The sequence below is a fragment of the Eschrichtius robustus genome, chromosome 9 (assembly GCF_028021215.1).
Source record: "Eschrichtius robustus isolate mEscRob2 chromosome 9, mEscRob2.pri, whole genome shotgun sequence".
Lineage (NCBI taxonomy): Eukaryota > Metazoa > Chordata > Mammalia > Artiodactyla > Eschrichtiidae > Eschrichtius > Eschrichtius robustus.
The window spans coordinates 17,034,905-17,054,933 of NC_090832.1; the positions used below are offsets into that span (position 1 = coordinate 17,034,905).

Genomic DNA, 20,029 nt, shown 5'->3' on the forward strand with positions numbered 1-20,029 from the left:
ATTGATAAACTGGGATATCCTTAAATGTCACCAAATATAATTTTTCTATTGAGCACCTACTACAGAACCTGCAAGGGGTAATCTCAAAATATTTTTTGCTGATTGATAATGACTATTTAGACTTGTTACTCAGAGACTCTTTAATGGAAGTTTCCAAAGGAATGGGCATTTTAATCTCTATACTGTGGACAACACTAAACATACAGGCTTTATAGCAAGTACTGCTGGCTGTGTTATGCACTTAAAACAGTCCTACCATCCCCCGTGATAAGAGAGACAGGAATGCTTATTGCATATTCCCTTTGTGTGTGAGGTTTTGAATGCCTCAAAGGTGAAGATCATGTCAGAAAGAAGCAGACACGGGTGGAAATTTCCATAATTATGGTCTCAACCTGACAGTCAACCATATACCTTGTTTATTCCCCAAACTTACCTTGTCACTGAGTGGTATGATGGTTAATTTTATGTGTCAGTTTGACTGGCAAAGGGATGCCCAGATTAAACAATATTTCTGGGTGTATCTGTGAGGGTGTTTCTGGATGAGATGAGCATTTGAATCAGTGGACTCAGTAAAGTAGATTTCCCTCCCCAGTATGGGTGGGCCTTATCCAATCCCTTGAAGGCCTGAATAGAACAAAATGTGGAAGAAGGAGGAAGTCGATTTTTTTTTTCCTGCCTCACTGATTAAGCTGGGACATCTCATCTTACATTCCCCTGCCCTCGGACTGGGATTTACATCATTGGCTCCCTTGGTTTGCAGGCCTTCACACTCAAGCTCAGACTCAATTACACCAATGGCTTTCCTGGGCCTTCAACTTGCAGATGGCAGATGGTGGAACTTCTCAGCCTCCACTGTTGCATGAGCCAATTCCTCATAGTACATCTCCTTTTCTTTATTCCTATCTATCTATCTACCTATCTATCTATCTATCATCTATCTATCATCTATCTATTATCTATCTATCTATTATCTATCTATCTATCTATCGATATATCTCCATCCTACTAGTTCTGTTCTCTGGAGAACCCTGACTTACAATGGTGGCTACTCATCCATCCTAAATACCTAAGGGGACTGAAGCAACTTTCTGAGAGCAGGCTAACAAACTTGACCCTGTAAAATGATTGTGGGAGCACTAGGCCTAACTTTTCTGCATTAGCAAAGTATTTCAGTGGAGATGGTTAAGCCTACTTCGTGTAAGCCTACAAAGTAGAATCTGTCTGTATAGCTTCCTGGCAGAACCTAGCACTCCTACACTACCACCAGCATGACCCTTGTATGGTTCAGCTGTATTAGGGCAGATTTATTCCCGGGAAATGGGGTAATTCTTTTGTTACCAGTGAATATGCCAAAAGCTGTTTTGGAGACTCAAGATCCCCTGAACTTACCATAATAGGAAGCTCATGTCCCCATCAACCAACAAAATTCCTGGACCAAAGAGGGTTTTCTCTTTATGATAACCATAAAGACTTAGGACACTTGTGAGGAAACACAGAGGAAGAAATATTAAAATAAAGTTTTCTTACTTTTGCTCCCAAAATGTCACCATTATTTATAGCTCAGTGGTGTAACTCTCTGATATTTAAGCATTGCTAATGTTAGCTAAATATACAATGACCAGAGTACTCTAGCCTTCATTGGTCTTAATAAAAGTATCCCTTCAGGGAAACTTCCTGGTTTGAAGACTTCTGTCCGAATCCTTAACTTAAATTTCCTTCCGCCCTCTGGCAAAAACACAGTATGACATTATAACTCTGGTATTCATCTGTTAGGGACTCAAAGGGTCTTCCAGAAGGCACCCACTAATTACACAAATGAATTGCACCGAAGTACAACTTAACCATGGGCAAAGACAACTTACTTGTTCATTTTTGGTAAGTCTGGTTTTGTTGTGAATGTCTGACGTAACCAAATTGAATCCGTGCTTCTCTGACAGGATTCTCAGAAGCAAGACCACGGTCCGACTCCCACACTTGCCGACTCTGTTGTACACCACCTGGCTCGGGAAAGGTAGCGCCTGGGCAGAACGAGAGAGCAAATGAAAGGGTGTGGGTTAAAATACTTCGGGTTCTTCCTTCAATTTCAGAACAATAAATGTCTGATCAATCTAAATGAGAAGTGTCCATACGAAGCCAACAAGAGAATGGAAGTGATGAACTCGTATTTATCTTCACAGTATAACTTGAGAGAAACGTTGGACTCCTTATCCATCTGCCCTGATACTTAAAACTGGTAAAATTTCATGCCATCTATAATACTGATTGTGAAACTACTTTTGTTTTTTTCTTAGGAACAAAATATGTAAATATGTGCTTTAATGATAATGTTCTTTTGCAAGTTATATTATGCTTTATCAGAACTTAATCTGTAGACTGCTCAGGAGAAATATAGTAATTTAAAAAATTGAGACATAATTTCCATACAATAAAATTCACCCTTTTAAAGTATATATTCAGTGAGTTTCAGTACATTCACAAAATTGTGAACCATCACCACTACCTAATTTCAGAGCATTTGAAAAGAAACTCCATACCCATAGCAGTCACTTCCATTTACCACATTACCTTGATCCACTGAAACCATTTATCTACTTTCTGGCTCTATGGCTTTGCCCATAGCATTCTGAACATCTCATATAAAAGGAATCATAGGATATGTGGCCTTTTGTGTCTGGCTTCTTTCACTGAGCATAATGTTTTTAAGGTTCATCAGTGTTGTAGTATGAATCGGTACTTCATCTCGTTATATGGCTAAATGATATTACATTGTATGGATATACTGTATTTTGTTTATACACTCATCAGTTGATGGACATTTGGCTTGTTTCCACCTTTTGCCTACTATGAATAATGATGCTATGAACATCTGTCTATAAGTCTTTGTGAAGACACATGTTTTTGATTCACCTTGAGTAAATCCTAGGAGTGGAAATGCTGGATCATATGGTAACTCTACGTTTAATCTTTTGAAGAACTGCCGAACTATTTTTAATACAGCTGCACCATTTTATATTCCCACCAGCAGTGTATGAGAGTTTCAGTTTCTCCACATCCTTTCCAACACTTGTTATTGCCTGTTTTTTTAATTATTATCATAGCCATCCTAATGGGTGTGAAGTGGTATCTCATTGTGGATTTGATTTGCATTTCCCTGATGACTAATGATGTTGAGCATGTTTCATGTATTTATTGGCCATTTGTACAATTTCTTTGGAGAAATGTCTATTCAAATCCTTTGCCCATTTTAAAATTGGGTTATTTGTCTTTTTATTGTTGAGTTTTAAGTTCTATATTTTTTCTGGATTTGCAAATATATGATCTGCAAATATATTCTCCCATTCTATGGATTGCCTTTTCACTTTCTTGATAGTGTCAAAACACAAGCTTTTAATCTTAATGGAGTCCAATTTATCTAATTTTTCTTTGGTTGCCCATGCTTTCGGTATCATATCTAAGGAACCACTGCCTAATCCAAAGTCACAAAGATATACACCTGTGTTTTCTCCTAGAAGTTTTATAGTCTTAGTGCTAACATGTAGGTCTTTGACTCACTTTGAGTTAATTTTGTGTATGGTGTGAGCTAGTGATCTAACTTCCTTCTTTTGCATGTGAATATCCATCTGCCTCAGCAACATTTATTGAAAATACTGTTTTTTTTTCTCCATTTAACTGTTTGGTACCTCACTGAAAATCCACTAAGCATAAATTTATGGGTTTATTTCTGGACTCTCAATTCTATTCCATTGATCCATATGTTTTTATCCTTATGTCAGTACCACAGAATCTTTTTTTTTTTTTAACATCTTTATTGGAGTATTATTGCTTTACAACGGTGTGTTAGTTTCTGCTTTATAACAAAGTGAATCAGCTATAAATATACATATATCCCCATATCTCCTCCCTCTTGCATCTCCCTCCCACCCTCCCTATCCCACCCCTCTAGGTGGTCACAAAGCACCTAGCTGATCTCCCTGTGCTATGCGGCTGCTTCCTACTAACTATCTATTTTACATTTGGTAGTGTATATATGTCCATGCCACTCTCTCACTTCGTCCCAGCTTACCCTTCCCCCTCCCCGTGTCCTCAAGTCCATTCCCTACGTCTGCGTTTTTATTCCTGTCCTGCCCCTAGGTTCTTCATAACCATTTTTTTTTTTTTTTTAGATTCCATATATATGTGTTAGCATACGGTATTTGTTTTTCTCTTTCTGACTTACTTCACTCTGTATGACAGACTCCAGGTCCATCCACCTCACTACAAATAACTCAATTTGGTTTCTTTTTATGGCTAATATTCCATTTGTATATATGTGCCACGTCTTCTTTATCCATTCATCTGTGGACGGACACTTAGGTTGCTTCCATGTCCTGGCTATTGTAAATAGAGCTGCAGTGAACATTGAGTACCACAGAATTTTGATACTATTTCTTTGTTATAAGTTTTGAAATCGGGAAGGGTGAATCTCTGCAACTGTGTTCTTCTTCTTCAAGATTGTTTTGGCTATTCTCGGTCCCTTGCATTTCGGTATGAATTTTAGGATCAGCTTATCAATTTCTGCAAAAAAGGCAGTTGAGATTTTGATAGGGATTGTGTTGAATCTGTAGATCAATATGGGGACTATTGCCATTTTAATAATATTAAGTCTTCCAATCCATGAATATGGATGTCTTTCCACTTACTGGATTTTCCTTTAATTTGTTTCACTGATGTGTCGCAATTTTCAGTGTAGAAGCCTTACAATCCTTTTATTTATTTTTTGATGCTATTATAAATGGAATTGTTTTCTTAATTTAATTTTTGGATTGACTGTTAGCTGATAGAAATACAACTGATTTTTGTATATTGATCTTGTATCCTCCAATCTTGCTGAACTCATTTGTTAGCTTTAATAGTTTTTTGGTGTGGATTCTTTAGGATTTTCAATATACGTGATCATGTCATCTGCAAACAGAGATAGTTTTACTTCTTCCTTTCCAATATGGACGCCTTTTATTTCTTTTTCTCTTTTAATTGCCCAGTTATGACGATTTTGATAGACTAAGAAGTAATTATAACAAGTATCTGATTAAATATTTATATCCCCAATAAAGATATTATTTCCATTTTGAATGCTCAGCATTGAGCAATAATTGACAAATGATAATCAAAAGATTCCTTCATTCAGCACATATCCATAACAGAAGGCCATAAAGAGACCCAAAGCTAAAGAATATAGTACAATATAAACACAAACATACCCCAAACTTGCCTATGGTATGCAACTTGAATTTTTGCCTTTGTAATTCTAGGTTTAATTTCCTAAAATGTTTTATATGCAGAGCAGCATTTCGTAAATTTGGAGTTTCAAGGCTAATTGTCATTGGAGTAAAATATAATACTTACATCACTCACTTAGCAACCAGTTATGTACCATTTTGATATAATTCTTCATATATATATATATTTTTAAATGAGCAGTACTTTGTTTCCTTAGGGCCAGTCTGTATGTTCTATTATGTGCCCTCACAGTGCCTAGAAAATGCCTTGGATACATAGGGTCTCAACAGACATCGATTGGTTCTTGGCAGCTCTGATAGGTTTAATGTACTGTTTAACACTAACGCAGTGATTCCACTAAACTGTGAGACCAGGAGAATCTTCCAATGCACCTCTGATCTTCCTGACCAAATGCTAATACAAGTCATCAGGGTAAAAGACCATCATTATAATAGGCCATTTTACTTATGGTTCAATCAGTGAGTACCCCAAAAGTCTGTTCTCTGGCAATGACTGCAGAAGTTCAGATATTCAGATAAATTATTTAGTTCTTACTTTATGAGGTTATGACCCAACGAGGTTGAACTGGGCTTCGTGTTTAATAGAATGATATTAATAGTGTTTGTAAGTTGGATTTTCCATAATAACTGGTCTGGGGGATAGACTACGGTTGTGACAAAGCTGCCAAAATAAACACAAATTTTTATTTCTTTCAGGACTTAAACTGTTCAAGAATTGGGTGAATGCATTTTTCCCTGTCTTCTAGCCCAGCACAGAACAGCAAGGGAGAATTTGTTATGACTAAGCTGATGATCTAGAAGATGTGAGTTACCACATATTAAGCACTTTATTTTAAGAGTGCAGAGTATATCTTAGAAGACTTAGATGAAGAACAGAGGCACTTAGAAACCTTAGATGGAAACACTTAATTTCTCCTGAATTTCTTGGGTAATCAACACAGTAGCAGGCTTAATATCTATCTACTCTCTTTTGCTAATAGCTAAGGATGTTATTTACCTTTGGGTTATTGGTTAGTTAGTTTTTAAAAATATGTTCACTCCAATTCTTTCATTAGTTTTGTGGGAAGCTCCCAAATAATGATCATAAATATCTGATATTTAAAAAGAACACATATAAAAACAAAAATCCCTGCATCATTCCTGCTGCTATAATACAATGATATTTGAAAAAAACAGCTATATCTACAAAAATGTTTGAAAAATCCCCAACGTGACTCCAATTTTACCATTTATTTAAATGCCAATGTACAGCTACAGGGTATAAAGATAGAACTAGGAACTGTGTTTTCAGATAAAACTTCTGGAATCAGTCTTGTGACTTTTAAAGACACAGCATACACCATCACAAACATAAACCTCTCTCAAATTTAGGGTGGGGCTCTTAAGTCCTTTTCTAAAAACCTATGGAATCCACTGGAAATTAGCAAATTTAGTCAGGCCAAATCAATGTGTTGATTTGGTGGTTTGGGATAAGGTGTTAAAATTAACAATGGCAACAAGTTGATTCATCACTGCTTTTGGTAGAACTATAAATTTGCTCCTGAAGTCTGCTTTACCAATCACTGTCATCTTTTGTTGATGACAAAAGACCCTGTCCCAGGCTCTGTGCCATGTAAATTATTTTAATCCTTGTTAGAGATAGTGAATCAAATAGCATAATCGTCTTCACTCTATTGTGCCTTTCTCTAGGAGTTTAAATTATCAAATGATTTAAGCATCATTCATAGCACCTAAGTGACTCTCCTGTGTGCCCTCCTCTGTCCCATAGATCATACATTCACAGAACGACAGGGTTTGAGGTCTAGAGGCAATGTGGACTAATCCATCCATTCCAACTCCCTCCCCACCTTGCACGCCCACCCCTATCACCCCCATCCCCAGCCCAATCTGCGTTTGACTTGGCTAGAGCTTCACCTTGTCTTTACCTTGACCTTGTCTTTCCATCCTCTCGAGTACCCTGTGAGGTAGATAGTAGCACTATATTTAGGTGAGTAAAACGAGGCCAGAGAGATCATTTGGCATGTTCAAGGTGACAAAGCCAAAAAGTGGCACGTAACAACTAAAGCCCAGCTTGCAGCTCTCCTGACCCCAAAACGACACTCTATTTAATATACTACCACATCAAAGGGTGAAAATGACCTCTAGTTTGGCTTCTGCAACAGAGATGCTCTTTCTTTTTGTCATGTCTTGAATGTGTCCAACCTCATTAAATGCTACTGTTCAACAGTCAACGATCACAACGCCTATCATCGGGCATTACTCATCCATTACTTATATCCCCCGATCCTCAGCTGGAACTGACAGGAGTCGACTGGCCTCTCTTTCTCCTTCCTCTGGACAGATTTTATAAGCTAATGTAAGCCCAGAGTGTCAGAGCAGCTAATGGGAGAAGAGCAGAAGGATATAGTTTTCCCTTTATTCCTTCCCCTAATCTATCATAGGCAGTCACAGCTGCCTTGGATATTGTGACCCACTTCACTAGGAAAGGAAAAAACAGGAAGCAATAAGTCATAGTAAAATATATATAAAATCCTAAATGCACTTGAAATGTCTATCAAGACAAGCAAATGGTAAACTTAACAACCGTGAAAAGACGCCTAAAGACCTCTTAAGATCAACCTCAAATCCCTATTTTCTTCAACAGATATTTGCCAATTGTCAGGCATCTCAACTTTAATGTTCCTATTATCATTTGCACACAAATTTTGAATACTTACTCTTTCTTTGAGTGTCCTATAAAGAAGTACACAACAAAAACCCTCACCCCCCCCCCCACCCCAAATGATTCTTCATTCTTGGCAACTATGGTTATACGAATGTTGTGTCTGTGGTTTCTATTTTATGGCCAATTTGTAAAAGCAAAGGGAGCTCCAAAATATTTCACTCTGTGAATGATATATTTTTATGTTGCCTGCCTTGTAAGTTCTGCAAATGCCACAAATCCCCAGGGCCTGACAGGCCTGTGTGGAGCATGCCCAATAAACAGAAGTCTGTCCAAAATCCTAAGCACAACAGTAAATACCACCAGATGACGTCCACAATTCAACAGCTTCTCCCAGGTTTGAAATGGGGCAGGGAAAGAAGACTTTTTAGGTAAAAAGCAAACTTGGTCTGCACCTAGACTTTCATAGTCCATGATTATAGGTCTCTCTGCGGACTGGTCTTGTTGGAAGAATGAACATCAATCCTGCTTTTAAGTCTTTGCAAAATGATATTTAATATAGTATGTGACAAGCTGTGGTTCCCAAATGGCTATATATCTGAATTACCTATGGAACTTTTAAAACTCCAGATTTCTGGGCTCCACTCTTAGACTAACTGAAACAGAAAGTCTAGGATGATGAGGGTCAGGAGTCTGGCTTTAAGAGCTCCCCTGAGGCCCTACTACTTCCAGGTCCGTTTCAAGAACTGCTCTTGTAGAGGACTCCTAGCCTTCCATGTTAAGCTGCTGGGTGGTTCCATACAGCCTGACGAGGGATTAAGGTGGGGAGAGGGTTGCCTGCATGATACTGGAGAAGAGTCTGGGTGAAAGGCACTCTCATGTCCTCCTTGGGTCTCCCTGGAGTGCCACTGGCCTCCCACCCATAGTTCAAGGTCATGATCAACCTGACAAATATGCTTACACTATGGTAAGTGCCTACTCGCCTAGAATGATTAGAGAACAGGTGTGCTGGGTAACTGAATGTGTAGGTTGACTGAAATTTATACTAAACAGTGTCAGAGCATTAGACCCTTAGTACCAATATTATGCTAAAGATGAATGATTTTCTTTGAGGAATAAAATTCACTTTGTGATTTCACAGCATCTCCATCCCACAGTTCCTCACACCAATGCGGGGAAGAGTCACGGCCAGGGCTTTGTGAGGCTTGAACTCAGGGACAGTTCTGGTATTCACTGTCCATAGGACTTGGAGCAGTTCAGATGCATTCAGCGAATCCCTGCTTTAAAGCTTCCTAGGACACTGCGGTGTCAGGAGCTAGTCCCATCGCACCGCGGAGCCTCAGCATTCTCATCGGTAAGAGGCGAGGGCTGGGCTAAAACCCAGTACATCGGGCTTCCCTGGTGGCGCAGTGGTTGAGAGTCTGCCTGCCAGTGCAGGGGACACGGGTTCGAGCCCTGGTCTGGGAAGATCCCACATGCCGCGGAGCAACTAGGCCCGTGAGCCACAACTACTGAGCCTGCGCATCTGGAGCCTGTGCTCCGCAGCAAGAGAGGCCGCGACAGTGAGAGGCCCGCGCACCGCGATGAAGAGTGGCCCCCGCTTGCCGCAACTAGAGAAAGCCCTCGCACAGAAACGAAGACCCAACACAGCCAAATAAATAAATAAATTTATAAAAACAAAAACAAAAACCCCAGTAAATCATGCTCTCTTCTGAGGCTATTAAATGATTAATTTCAATCTATATTATCAAGATATCACCTGGAAATGCCTTAAAAATTGACACAAGATTTTTACATTTTTCCTTGTCAAATATATTCATAAAAGAAACAGGAAAAAAAGTTCCAGTAATTTGTGTTGCAGACATGGATTCCAGCTCCATGGGCATTCACGGTTCTCTTTTGGAACCTCTGGCATTTCCGTACATGTCCCACTCTTGTTTGGGCTTGTCATGTAATAAATCTTCCTCTGTGCTCCTCTTATGCTTTCTCCTCCCTTCTACAGCTTTAGTCACTTCGAGTTCTCTGTTTTTTTTAAGACCATCACCAAACACCAAAGTCTGTACAGGGCTCGGCCTTCCAGCAGTGCTGTCCAGAACTCAGCAGTGATTCTCACTGGCTTTTGCCCATCAAGCCATTCTAGGTCTTCTAACAGATGCATCTCTAATGCATAATTTTTAACTGATAATTTTTTCAGTTACCCAGATGCATGTTTTCTAATCACCATCAACTCTCCAGACCCCTAGGCTCATTTCCTCCATTCCAGAGGAGGAAACATATAGGACCCGTTAAAGAACTATCTTTTCCCTCATTGCCACCTCCTGAATGGAAAGCTCTTCCTACCTGCAACTCTCGAATGACATCCTTGTATCTTCTAATTATTCATAACCCATCTTCTTCCAGAAGCCTTGCCAAATCTGAACCTTATGCTTTCTCCTTTCCCCCTGCTCCTACTTGAAATAGTTCCATGTCTAATGTTATCTACAGAAAGGCAAATACAGCTGTAACTTCTTTACAAATCCATCTGTTTTATTCCTCTAATAGACTGGGTCTACCTGGTATGTGCATAGTAGATAATTAATAAATATCTGTCTTTTAAATAGACAAACTGTTGGGATGAAAATACTATTAAATGTTGTTTTAGAACCAATGCTGTCATATTTATTATTTAGAAGATGCTGTTTTGGTTGTTCCCTAAGACTATAAGGGAAGTTTATCAATTTTTTTCTTCACACTCATATTCTGCAACTTTCTGTTTTTTTTTTTTTTTTTTTTTTTTGGCCGCGCTGTGCGGCTTGCGGGATCTTAGTTCCCCCACCAGAGATCAAACCCGGGCCCCCAGCACTGGAAGCATGCAGTCCTAACTGCTGGACCGCCAGGGAATTCCCTGAAACACTCTTATTTGCTATATTACATAAGAAAAAGTATGGTGAAGTAAAGAAAGTCCCCTGGACTCAAAGTCAGGAAAGTCTGGTTTTCCCCTTGGCCAAAATAGTGACCTTGAACAAGTGACCTTGAATAGCATCTCTGGGCCAAATTTTCCTCAAGGATAAATTGGAGGTACTGAACGCAATGATTTCAAGGTTCCTTCCTGTTCACATCCCACGATGTTAAGGCAGGGATACACAATACTTACAGATGTTCAGAGGGTTATCTAAATGGCATCCTGTGCTCTTAAATATTCCATTCTGGTCTATCTAATGTCCTTATCTCCATCATGTACAACATCATTACACTATTCCCAAGAATGTAATACCCTGCACACCGTAACAAAATCCTCACTCAAAGATGCAATTTTCACAAGGAGCCAGAAGTAATTTTTGGGAGTGATGATTATTAAACTATCATAGTTGAACTGTGAAGTATGCTTCAGAAAAAAATGACTTCCAGTTTGATTAAAAACTCAAATTTCAGGTGACCTTGGATGAATGCTATCAGTGCCATGGACAGATGAACATTTTCAAATTGACAGATGCCAAGAAGATATACATATTAAGAAAAGGCAGATTTACTTCTAATTCTGCAACATTCTTTATGCTTCTTTCTCTCATCAGTATGCAAATCATAGAAAAGAAGTCCATGATCTGGGTATCTCACTACTACAGTATGTTACAGATTCTAAAATTCAAACCTCAGTTTAGCCCATGGAAAACTGAGTGCGTGGAATACACATATGTTTGACAGAAAAGAGAAATGAAGTCCACATGCCATGCGGAGGATGCGCAAGTTTTAGAGGACAAAACATCCTGAAGGAATATTTCAAATTGTTTACACAGGACTCGGTCTTGCTTCCAAATACATATGGTAGCCCTACTGCACTTGTGTTTGAACCCTCTGACCACTCTTGTAAGAGCCTCTTAAACCTTCTCTACGGTTTTTATAATCAAAACGAAATGGAGTAACCCAATATGGGTTTGGCAATCCTATTTAACCCTCATCTTCCTGTGTGTGTGTACATGCATGTGTATATGCCTTATATGTTTTGTTGAGCGCAAAGGCACTGTAAGTAATATTGTTGTAGTAAATCTGGACCAATGCTAGCCATTTCTGGCACTTTCTTCTGTGCTATGTATTCAGTGATCCAAAAGTCTATATTAAACAAAACTCTGGGAATCAGAGTTGCGGATTTCCCAGTAAGAACAGAGAAGAACTCAGGTCCTCAAATTAGTTTTAGATCTGGAGTTGTTCCATTACGATTATTAATCAATTCAAGTGACTTTATACATTAACTTTTGAACTAGAATCTGTAATTTTGTAGATGCCTTTGGGTTGATAATCTTTCTACCAGACCCACATACTTCATTTTACTCGCCGTTCAGATCTATAACACATTTTCTCTTAATCACACACTTCTTCAAATAAAACATGCGTAGACACTTTATATAGACCTTTAAGATTTGAAAGTCTGCTGAAAGTTAAGCTTTATTTATTTATAACTGTCCTATTTTTATTTTTAGTTAAGAATTTATACTCTGAAACTAATCTAAAAATTCATTTGTTATAATGCAATAGAGGAGAAGTGTTGGTTATTGATTGTACATGTCATAATTTATAGCAGGTATTGCTGGTATGGGCCAACCAGTCAGTTTAGAATGGTTTCCTTTGGTTATTGGTGGGGAGAAGAGTCAAATATTCTCATGACAGACTTCACAAGGGAAGACTGCCCTCATTGTAAATGGTACAAATGCTGGGTGACCAGCCACGCTGGGTTGCCAATACTCCTCTTTCTCATCAAGGCACCATGTAAAATTCTTAAAACCAAAGCCTTAGATCCATTGTTCACTGTGAACCATATCATTTTTTTCCATTTAAAATGTCTGAATCAAGTTTTAGTTTGAGTGTGAATTTGGAGCAAGAACCTTATTCTTGGATTCAGATGATCATCGTTTGAATTCCTTGGCTGAGTTTAAGCTTTTCATAACATAAACCACACTTTAAAATAGTGTGGCAGATTGGGACAGCAACTGCCCCCAACCAATTCCACCTGCCTATATCCACGAAGAGTATAACGTCCTCCGACATGGACCTTGGGCCTGGCCTTGTGACTTGCTTTGGCCAATGAGACATTAGCAAGCAAATGTAAGCAGAGGCTTGAAAAGAGCTTGTACACTGGGGCTGAATCTTGCTTGTCCCTGGGAGCCTTTCCCCCGCAATATGAACTTAGGCTAGCCTCCGGGAGGATAAGAGGCCCTATGGAATACTGAAAATTCTGTGACTGAATTCAACAGATAATTACTGAGTGCCATTCATTTGGTTAATGGCATGAAATTAATTGGTTATTGTGATGATCTGATTATCTGTCTTGGATTAGAGTCTAAATTCCATGACTATAGGGACAAATCTGCTTTTCCTTACTATTGTATCTTCAGTACAGCTCAATGCCTGGCACATAGGAGATACAGAATAAATCATTGTTAAATGAGTGAATACAACAAAGGTTACAACTAGTTCCCTGCCCTGTGTGAACTCACAATCTAGCAAGTGAACCAACCACTGGCACCACTTGCTCTGATAACCTGTGGCAAATGCCCTGCCAGGGATATGGTACAAGAACAGGGAGAAGGAGTGATGAACTTGGCCTTGGGGACTCAGAGGAGGTTTCACAGAGAGCACGACATTTAAGCTGGCCCTTGGTATCTCTAGAAATTTTGTTGCTTTAATTCAGTCATTCTCCCTTTGCCAAAATATACCTACCTAACTCTTGTTGGTATGAACCGATAAGGAACTTTCTTGCCCTCCAAGCTTGACTTGGCTACACAGAGTTGGCTTCTTGGCATTTTTCACATTCATGAGCGTGTGTGCGTTGCATGTGTGATATGCAAGGAGAACGCACCATGCAAAATTCATCCACTGCTAGTGTTGCCCCCTCATGCCCACTGGGCTTAGAAAGACAAGGCAGGAAAACTGAGGCGCTGCAGCCTCTAAGAACAACTGGGTTGAACATGGCTAAGGATTTCCATGATTGCTTTATGTCTTATCTCCATATATCAGTAAGGATGCTTTTGTTGGCAGGTAACAGAAAATCCAACCCAGTTCAAACAATAAGAAAAATACATAGGCATATCTCGTTTTACTGTGATTTGCTTTATTATGCTTCACAGATATTGTGGGTTTTGTTTTTGTTTTTCTTTTACAAATTGAAGGTTTACGGCAACCGTGTACCCAGCAAGTCTATTGGCGCCATTTTTCCAACAGCATTTGCTCACTTTGTGTCTCTGTGTCACACTTTGGTAATTCTTGCAAAATTTTAAACTTTTTCATTATTATTATATTTGTTATGGTGCTCAGTGATCTTTGATGTGACTATTACAACTTGCTGAACACTCAGAAGATGGTTAGCATTTTTTAGCAATGAAGTATTTCTAATTAAGGTATGTAATTTGTTTTTTTAGACATAACGCTACTGTACACTTAATAGACTGCAGTATAGCAAACATAACTTTTATACTCACTGGGAAACCAAAAAAATGAACGTGACTCTATTGCTATACTCACTTTATTGCAGTGGTCAGGAACCAAACCTGAATATCTCCGTATTCTCTTAGAAATAAGTAAACAAAACAAAAATATATTCTCTTTCAAAACAGAAGTCCTTAGGTATGGAGATTTTAGGATTCATTCCATATTTTTGTTCCATTTTGCTCTGCTATCCTCATATGTCAGTATTGTCCTCAGACTAGCTTTCCTCAGGTTGCATCATGGCTGCTGCAATTCTAGCCATCTCATGAAGAATGCCAAACTCCAGAGGAAGAAGAGACTATCTTTCTTGAGTGCTTCCTTTAAGATCTGAAAATCTTACTTAGAAGGTCCTGAGAAAATTTCCCCTCATGTTTCCTTGGTCAGATCTAAGCCACCAGCCCACATCTCAACTAACCATTAGCAAACGAAATGAGACAACCACTATAGGCTTAAATTACTCATGATTCACCTTTGAGCTGGGGATGGGATTACCTTCCCCACAGAGTAAAATTTGAGCAAAATCAGATTTCTGCTAAAGAAGAGGAGACTGAGGGGAAATGAATGTGGGGTAAGCAACAAATAGGGCCTGCTGTACCAAAGTACTCAAAGGCCCCATTGTTCTTGATTCTTCAAACACCCATTCATGAAACCCCATTCCTCAGCTGCAGAAAAGGGAGTAAGAGTGGCAGACACGGAGAACATTTCTAAACAACAACACGGCTCTACTTGCTGGTTGTGGCCCATATATACCCCTGCAGCTTCCTCCCAGGCACAGGTTTGCTGACAGCTGGAGAAGTGGACAGATGAAATACATTCCCCTTCTACATAAAATGACATCAACCCCCATGCACTGAAATGAGATGGAGAATTAGCAACAAGGTGAACTTGAGCTGGAAGGTTAACTCCACACAAGAATCTAGAATTCATAAGGTATTTTTAGCTAGAGATGGTAATAAGATACAAAAATTGCTCTCAGATGAAGAAATTTCATACTGCCTACATATTGGAGGCTTTTTTACAAGTACAACTTTTTCATAAATGAATTAATATTGAACAAGTGTGGCATGCAATATCGACCCAATCCATCAGCATGGATCTGACCGTGGAGAGTCTGTTTCCACAGTATCTGTAGGCTGGTTTTTATTTGTTTTCATTTGTTACTTGGTGCTGGGTAAACAGCTTTTTCAGAAATCCCCACCAAGATAGATGAAGCATCCCACGTCCTATAGGGAACTATTATTACATTCAGGCTATCAAACACTGCTAAATGAAAGAAATCATTATCTTCCAAAATATTTTTTAATTGACACGAATATTTGCCATCCCTCAAGACTCTACCATCTAATAGAAAGAGAAAAAAGGAAGACAATGTGTAGAGCAACAACTGTCTTAATAGCTAGAAAGTCCCCATCAGATATAAAATTTCTGATTTTCCCTGTAATTGTCAAGGAGTTGACCGGAATAAGCAATAAGAAAACTGTTCTTAGGAGAGTTTATGTTAAGACAGATAAATGTGGTAAAATTAAGAAAACTGAAGAATGAATAGAGAGGAAGAGGCACAGGTTTTGAGAGTCCATTGCTGATTCTCTGACTGGGATTTTCCTGGAGCAGTAGGGTAAAATGTAGTCCTTGCCCACAGGATGACCCTCGTCCTGGACCAGAGTCTTAGTGAGGCCTGATGTCCAACCTACATCACTGACTCACAGGGGCTTATCAGCCACCAACAACTCCACTCCAGGTCCCCATCAGGGACTATATCTTTGAGTGGCTCTCTGTTCAAGTCTATCAAAAGGACACGATACGTAAGGAAGATTGTTTGAAGAACAGACTCAATCATTTCTCTGTACCCTCCGGATTTTTTGTCTTGGACCAAGTTAGGCCATCACAAGGCTGTTTTTTGGAGCATAATTTCTTAGCTCCATTAAGAGGTGCTTTAACCAAGTGATATTTTGTCATCATGTCCCTGGTGGTCATCAAGGGACACTATAAGATACAGCATCACGCAATTCAGTTTTGTGTTTGTGTTTGGGATGTAACTGACCACACTGTTTCCTAACTTTCTCATTTTTGTCTCATCTCAGGGCTCTTATTCGTTGGTACCTTATGTGCAGTTATCTTCAATTTGTGAAACAACCCAATACCATGAGCACAAGTACTCCCACATAAAAGATGAAAAAACTGAGAATTAGAGGGATTAAATTATTTGTCCAAGGTCAACTGCAAGGCTAGTATTCAACCCCAAACTCACGCTCTCTATCCCACTCACTATCTGAAAAACTAGTATATTTCTGCTTCATGGAAAATGAGAACTCTGCAACCATTTACAGCCTCGTTCTTCCTTTAGCTACTAGGAAATTCAGAGTAAAAGCTGTTCAATTACAGCAATTTTTTGGAATTTATGGTCTCTCTTACATAGTTTCTATTTTAATTTATATTTTCCATGTCCCTGATATGTTTTCCTTTATATTTTATCATGTTTTGTGTTACATTTTCTATAAATAGCCTCAAATTATTTGAAGGTGAGCAAAATATTAAATAAGTCCATCGACAAACAAATAAAATGCATTCCCATTACTCTCTGGACTGTTAAAGCATCAGCTTATGATTTATCTTTCTTTGCCTACAGTCATATCCACAACCTCATGGTAGACTACCTGCAAACCTGACTCAGTTCACAGTAGTTTATTAAAATTAACAATTGTAGTTGTTCTTCCCTCCTCTAGCAACAATACCTCCATTTTTTTCTGGAGCATCACTCCCTCCCCTGCTGTTCATGGGATTCTGGAGGGCTACCCTCAACTCTTGCTTCACGGGAAGGTGTTTTAATCAGGCATGGCCAACCAGCACATCCATCCACTGAATATAGTGACTGGTTAAGAAACAGGCACCTGGGGCTTCCCTGGTGGCGCAGTGGTTGAGAATCTGCCTGCCAATGCAGGGGACACGGGTTCGAGCCCTGGTCTGGGAAGATCCCACATGCCGCGGAGCGACTAAGCCCGTGAGCCACAATTGCTGAGCCTGCGCGTCTGGAGCCTGTGCTCCGCAACGGGAGAGGCCGCGATAGTGAGAGGCCCGCGCACCGCGATGAAGAGTGGTCCCCACTTGCCGCAACTAGAGAAAGCCCTCATACAGAAACGAAGACCCAACACAGCCATAAATAAATAAATAAATAAAATTAAAAAAAAAAAAAAAAAAAAAAGAAACAGGCACCTGACCCAAAGGTGTCCAGTGAGACTCCATGTCAGGATTTTGCAGGTCTACTGAAAGTCAAGATCTTTTTCCTACTATAGTTTCTAAGTTGGGTGCGGGCCTGGACCGGCAGAGATCCATCTAACTACCAAAAGAGAGGATCTACCTAAGAGTTAGCCTGCCCAAGAACTGGGAGATAAAAATAGACCATATAGCTTTTTCAAACCTAACTGCTACCAACCACATAAAATACTTTGAAATGACTGCCAGCCCTCTGGCAGATTCTGCTTGTTGCCTGCCTAATATCTATTCTTCCTCTCATCTGAATAGAATCATGGTTTCATCATAGGTAACAATATAGCCAGCTAAAAATATTCACCTTCTTAGATTCATTTGAACCTGGAGGTTGACTGAGTGATCGAATTCTGGCCATGCATTCAACAAATGAATGGAATATAAATGTATGTCACTGACTTGGCCTTTTGAGAAATCTTTTAATAATGGACAGACTTATCTAGCATCCTTCTTCAATCCTTTGCCTTGATCTTCAATTCCTTCTTCCTTCCTGAAACACAGACACAAAGCCTAGAGGGGCAGCAGCCATCTTGTGACAATGAGGAAACAAGCATGAGGATAACCCGAAAGCTACGATCTACAAACTAATGAAAACAGTGAAAGAAGAAAAGAGGTAGGTCTCCAATGACATCACCATGCTATTGTACCAGACCTGGACTGCTTACTGCATAAAATAAATAAGCTTCTTTGCCTGTTCAGGCCACTGTAGTTAGGTTTTTGGCCAAATGCATTTCTAACTGATACAGACTTTTCCCTTTTTAATTTTTTGATGATTTTATTACTTTTTAAAAATGGCCCCAGGTATTATTATCCTCTGAGAAAATCAAGAGCAATCCTGGTGCAAAGGTGAAAATCAGATCTAACCATTGCTTTTGGGCCCACAGTGCACTGACATTGCAGTAGCAGAACGATCAGCTTAAAAATTCTACATCTATGATCAAAATATGTCCCCGAAAAGGTTCTCATAAAGTATGCCTGCTTTCTTTCTTCAAGTGCTTTAACTTTATAAGTCCTTCCCATAACAGGGTGCTCTCTTTTCCGGGTAGTTTATAAAATATTTATAGTTGGAAGTCAAAGGTAGCTTGGATGAGGAGGCCCGTTTGTTACAAACATACATCTGCACCAGCAGCCTGTCAAATGTAACTCACTGTAGTGTTTTTAATCTGCTCAGTTATGGTAAAGACTTCCTCCTGAAGATGTATAAGGTTTACTTACAACACACACACACACACACACACACACACACACACACACTAATTTGCTCAGAAACACAGCTAGAGTCATTCAGCCCTCATGTCCCCTCCCGCCAACTTCAGTGTATGTGCGTTAAGTATATACTTTGCACCTGGAAACTTATGTGGTCAATAAACAACTTTTGACCTACTTCTGTGAGTTGTTCTCAAGGCCAAACTATGTTCTCGAGTCCGTCACGGGGAGTGAGCTCATCCAGAGGATCACTTGCCTCCAAGGATAAAAATGCAAGTTTATTTTTCAGGAATTTATAAACATTTCCTTTGAAGTTTCAGAGGAGTAATACTGTACTTGGTAAGCTTTGACATAAATTGTTTAGAATTGTGACTTGAAAATCTTTTACTACTCCTTCCACTGGTCAATATGTTTGCAAACAACATGTATGTTGGAAACCTTAGGAGAACATCTGCTATCAACTGTAATGATTTCTTTTCTTTTCTTTTTCTTTACTTTTCTTTCTAGGTAGAAAGTTAACAGATCATTATGAGTTGCAAATCCTTCATTTGTGTTTGGCACTTTCCTTTTTAAAAATTCTTCCTTGTCCGTTGAAAAATTCTATACTCATGTTTGCCAAAAGTTATAAACTGCACTACTCAGATACCTGAAAGCACCTTGAACATCTGCTCCCTTGAACACGTGCTGTCTTGCTCGCATCTTACGTCTTTTCATCTCAGACCCTCTGGCATTTCTTCAGGTGACAAGTGGTCAGGGCACAAATCAATCTTTCGCTCTCTCTCTCTCTCTCTCTTTCTCTCTCTCTCATATACACAGAGCTCAAGTTCTTAGAAATAAATTTAAAAAATCATGTTTAGAATATAAGAAACCAAACAATGAAGGTACATCATGTCAACATAGTTTGCGCGGCTGATTCCATAAAACTGCAGTGAAAGCTCTAGGGTAAAAGCAAATCATCTGTTTCTGCACAAAGAATTCAACATAAGCATGAATATTAGAAAAATAAGTAGAGGCTTAAGAAATTCTTTTAAAATGCCCCTAAGTCATAGAGTCAAGCAGGCAGAGTCATGCCTGCTTCTCTCATTTAGACTCTCAAACACACTCTCACAACTTCAGTCCAGCCTTGTCCAAGAGGGTGCAAATCCTGAATTCACGCTGCCTAGTT

The 20,029-nt window shown here is 39.2% G+C and overlaps 1 protein-coding gene across 2 annotated transcripts in view; it reads right to left on the bottom strand.

Moving 5' to 3' along the window:
* The window catches only part of UST (uronyl 2-sulfotransferase), a 288,030-nt gene that overhangs the window by 124,303 nt on the left and 143,698 nt on the right, over positions 1-20,029 (bottom strand). For both annotated transcript variants that reach the window (XM_068550775.1, XM_068550776.1), the window contains exon 3: positions 1,863-2,018. In XM_068550775.1, the coding sequence (XP_068406876.1) occupies positions 1,863-2,018 (156 nt within the window). The remainder of the gene's footprint in view (positions 1-1,862; positions 2,019-20,029) is intronic.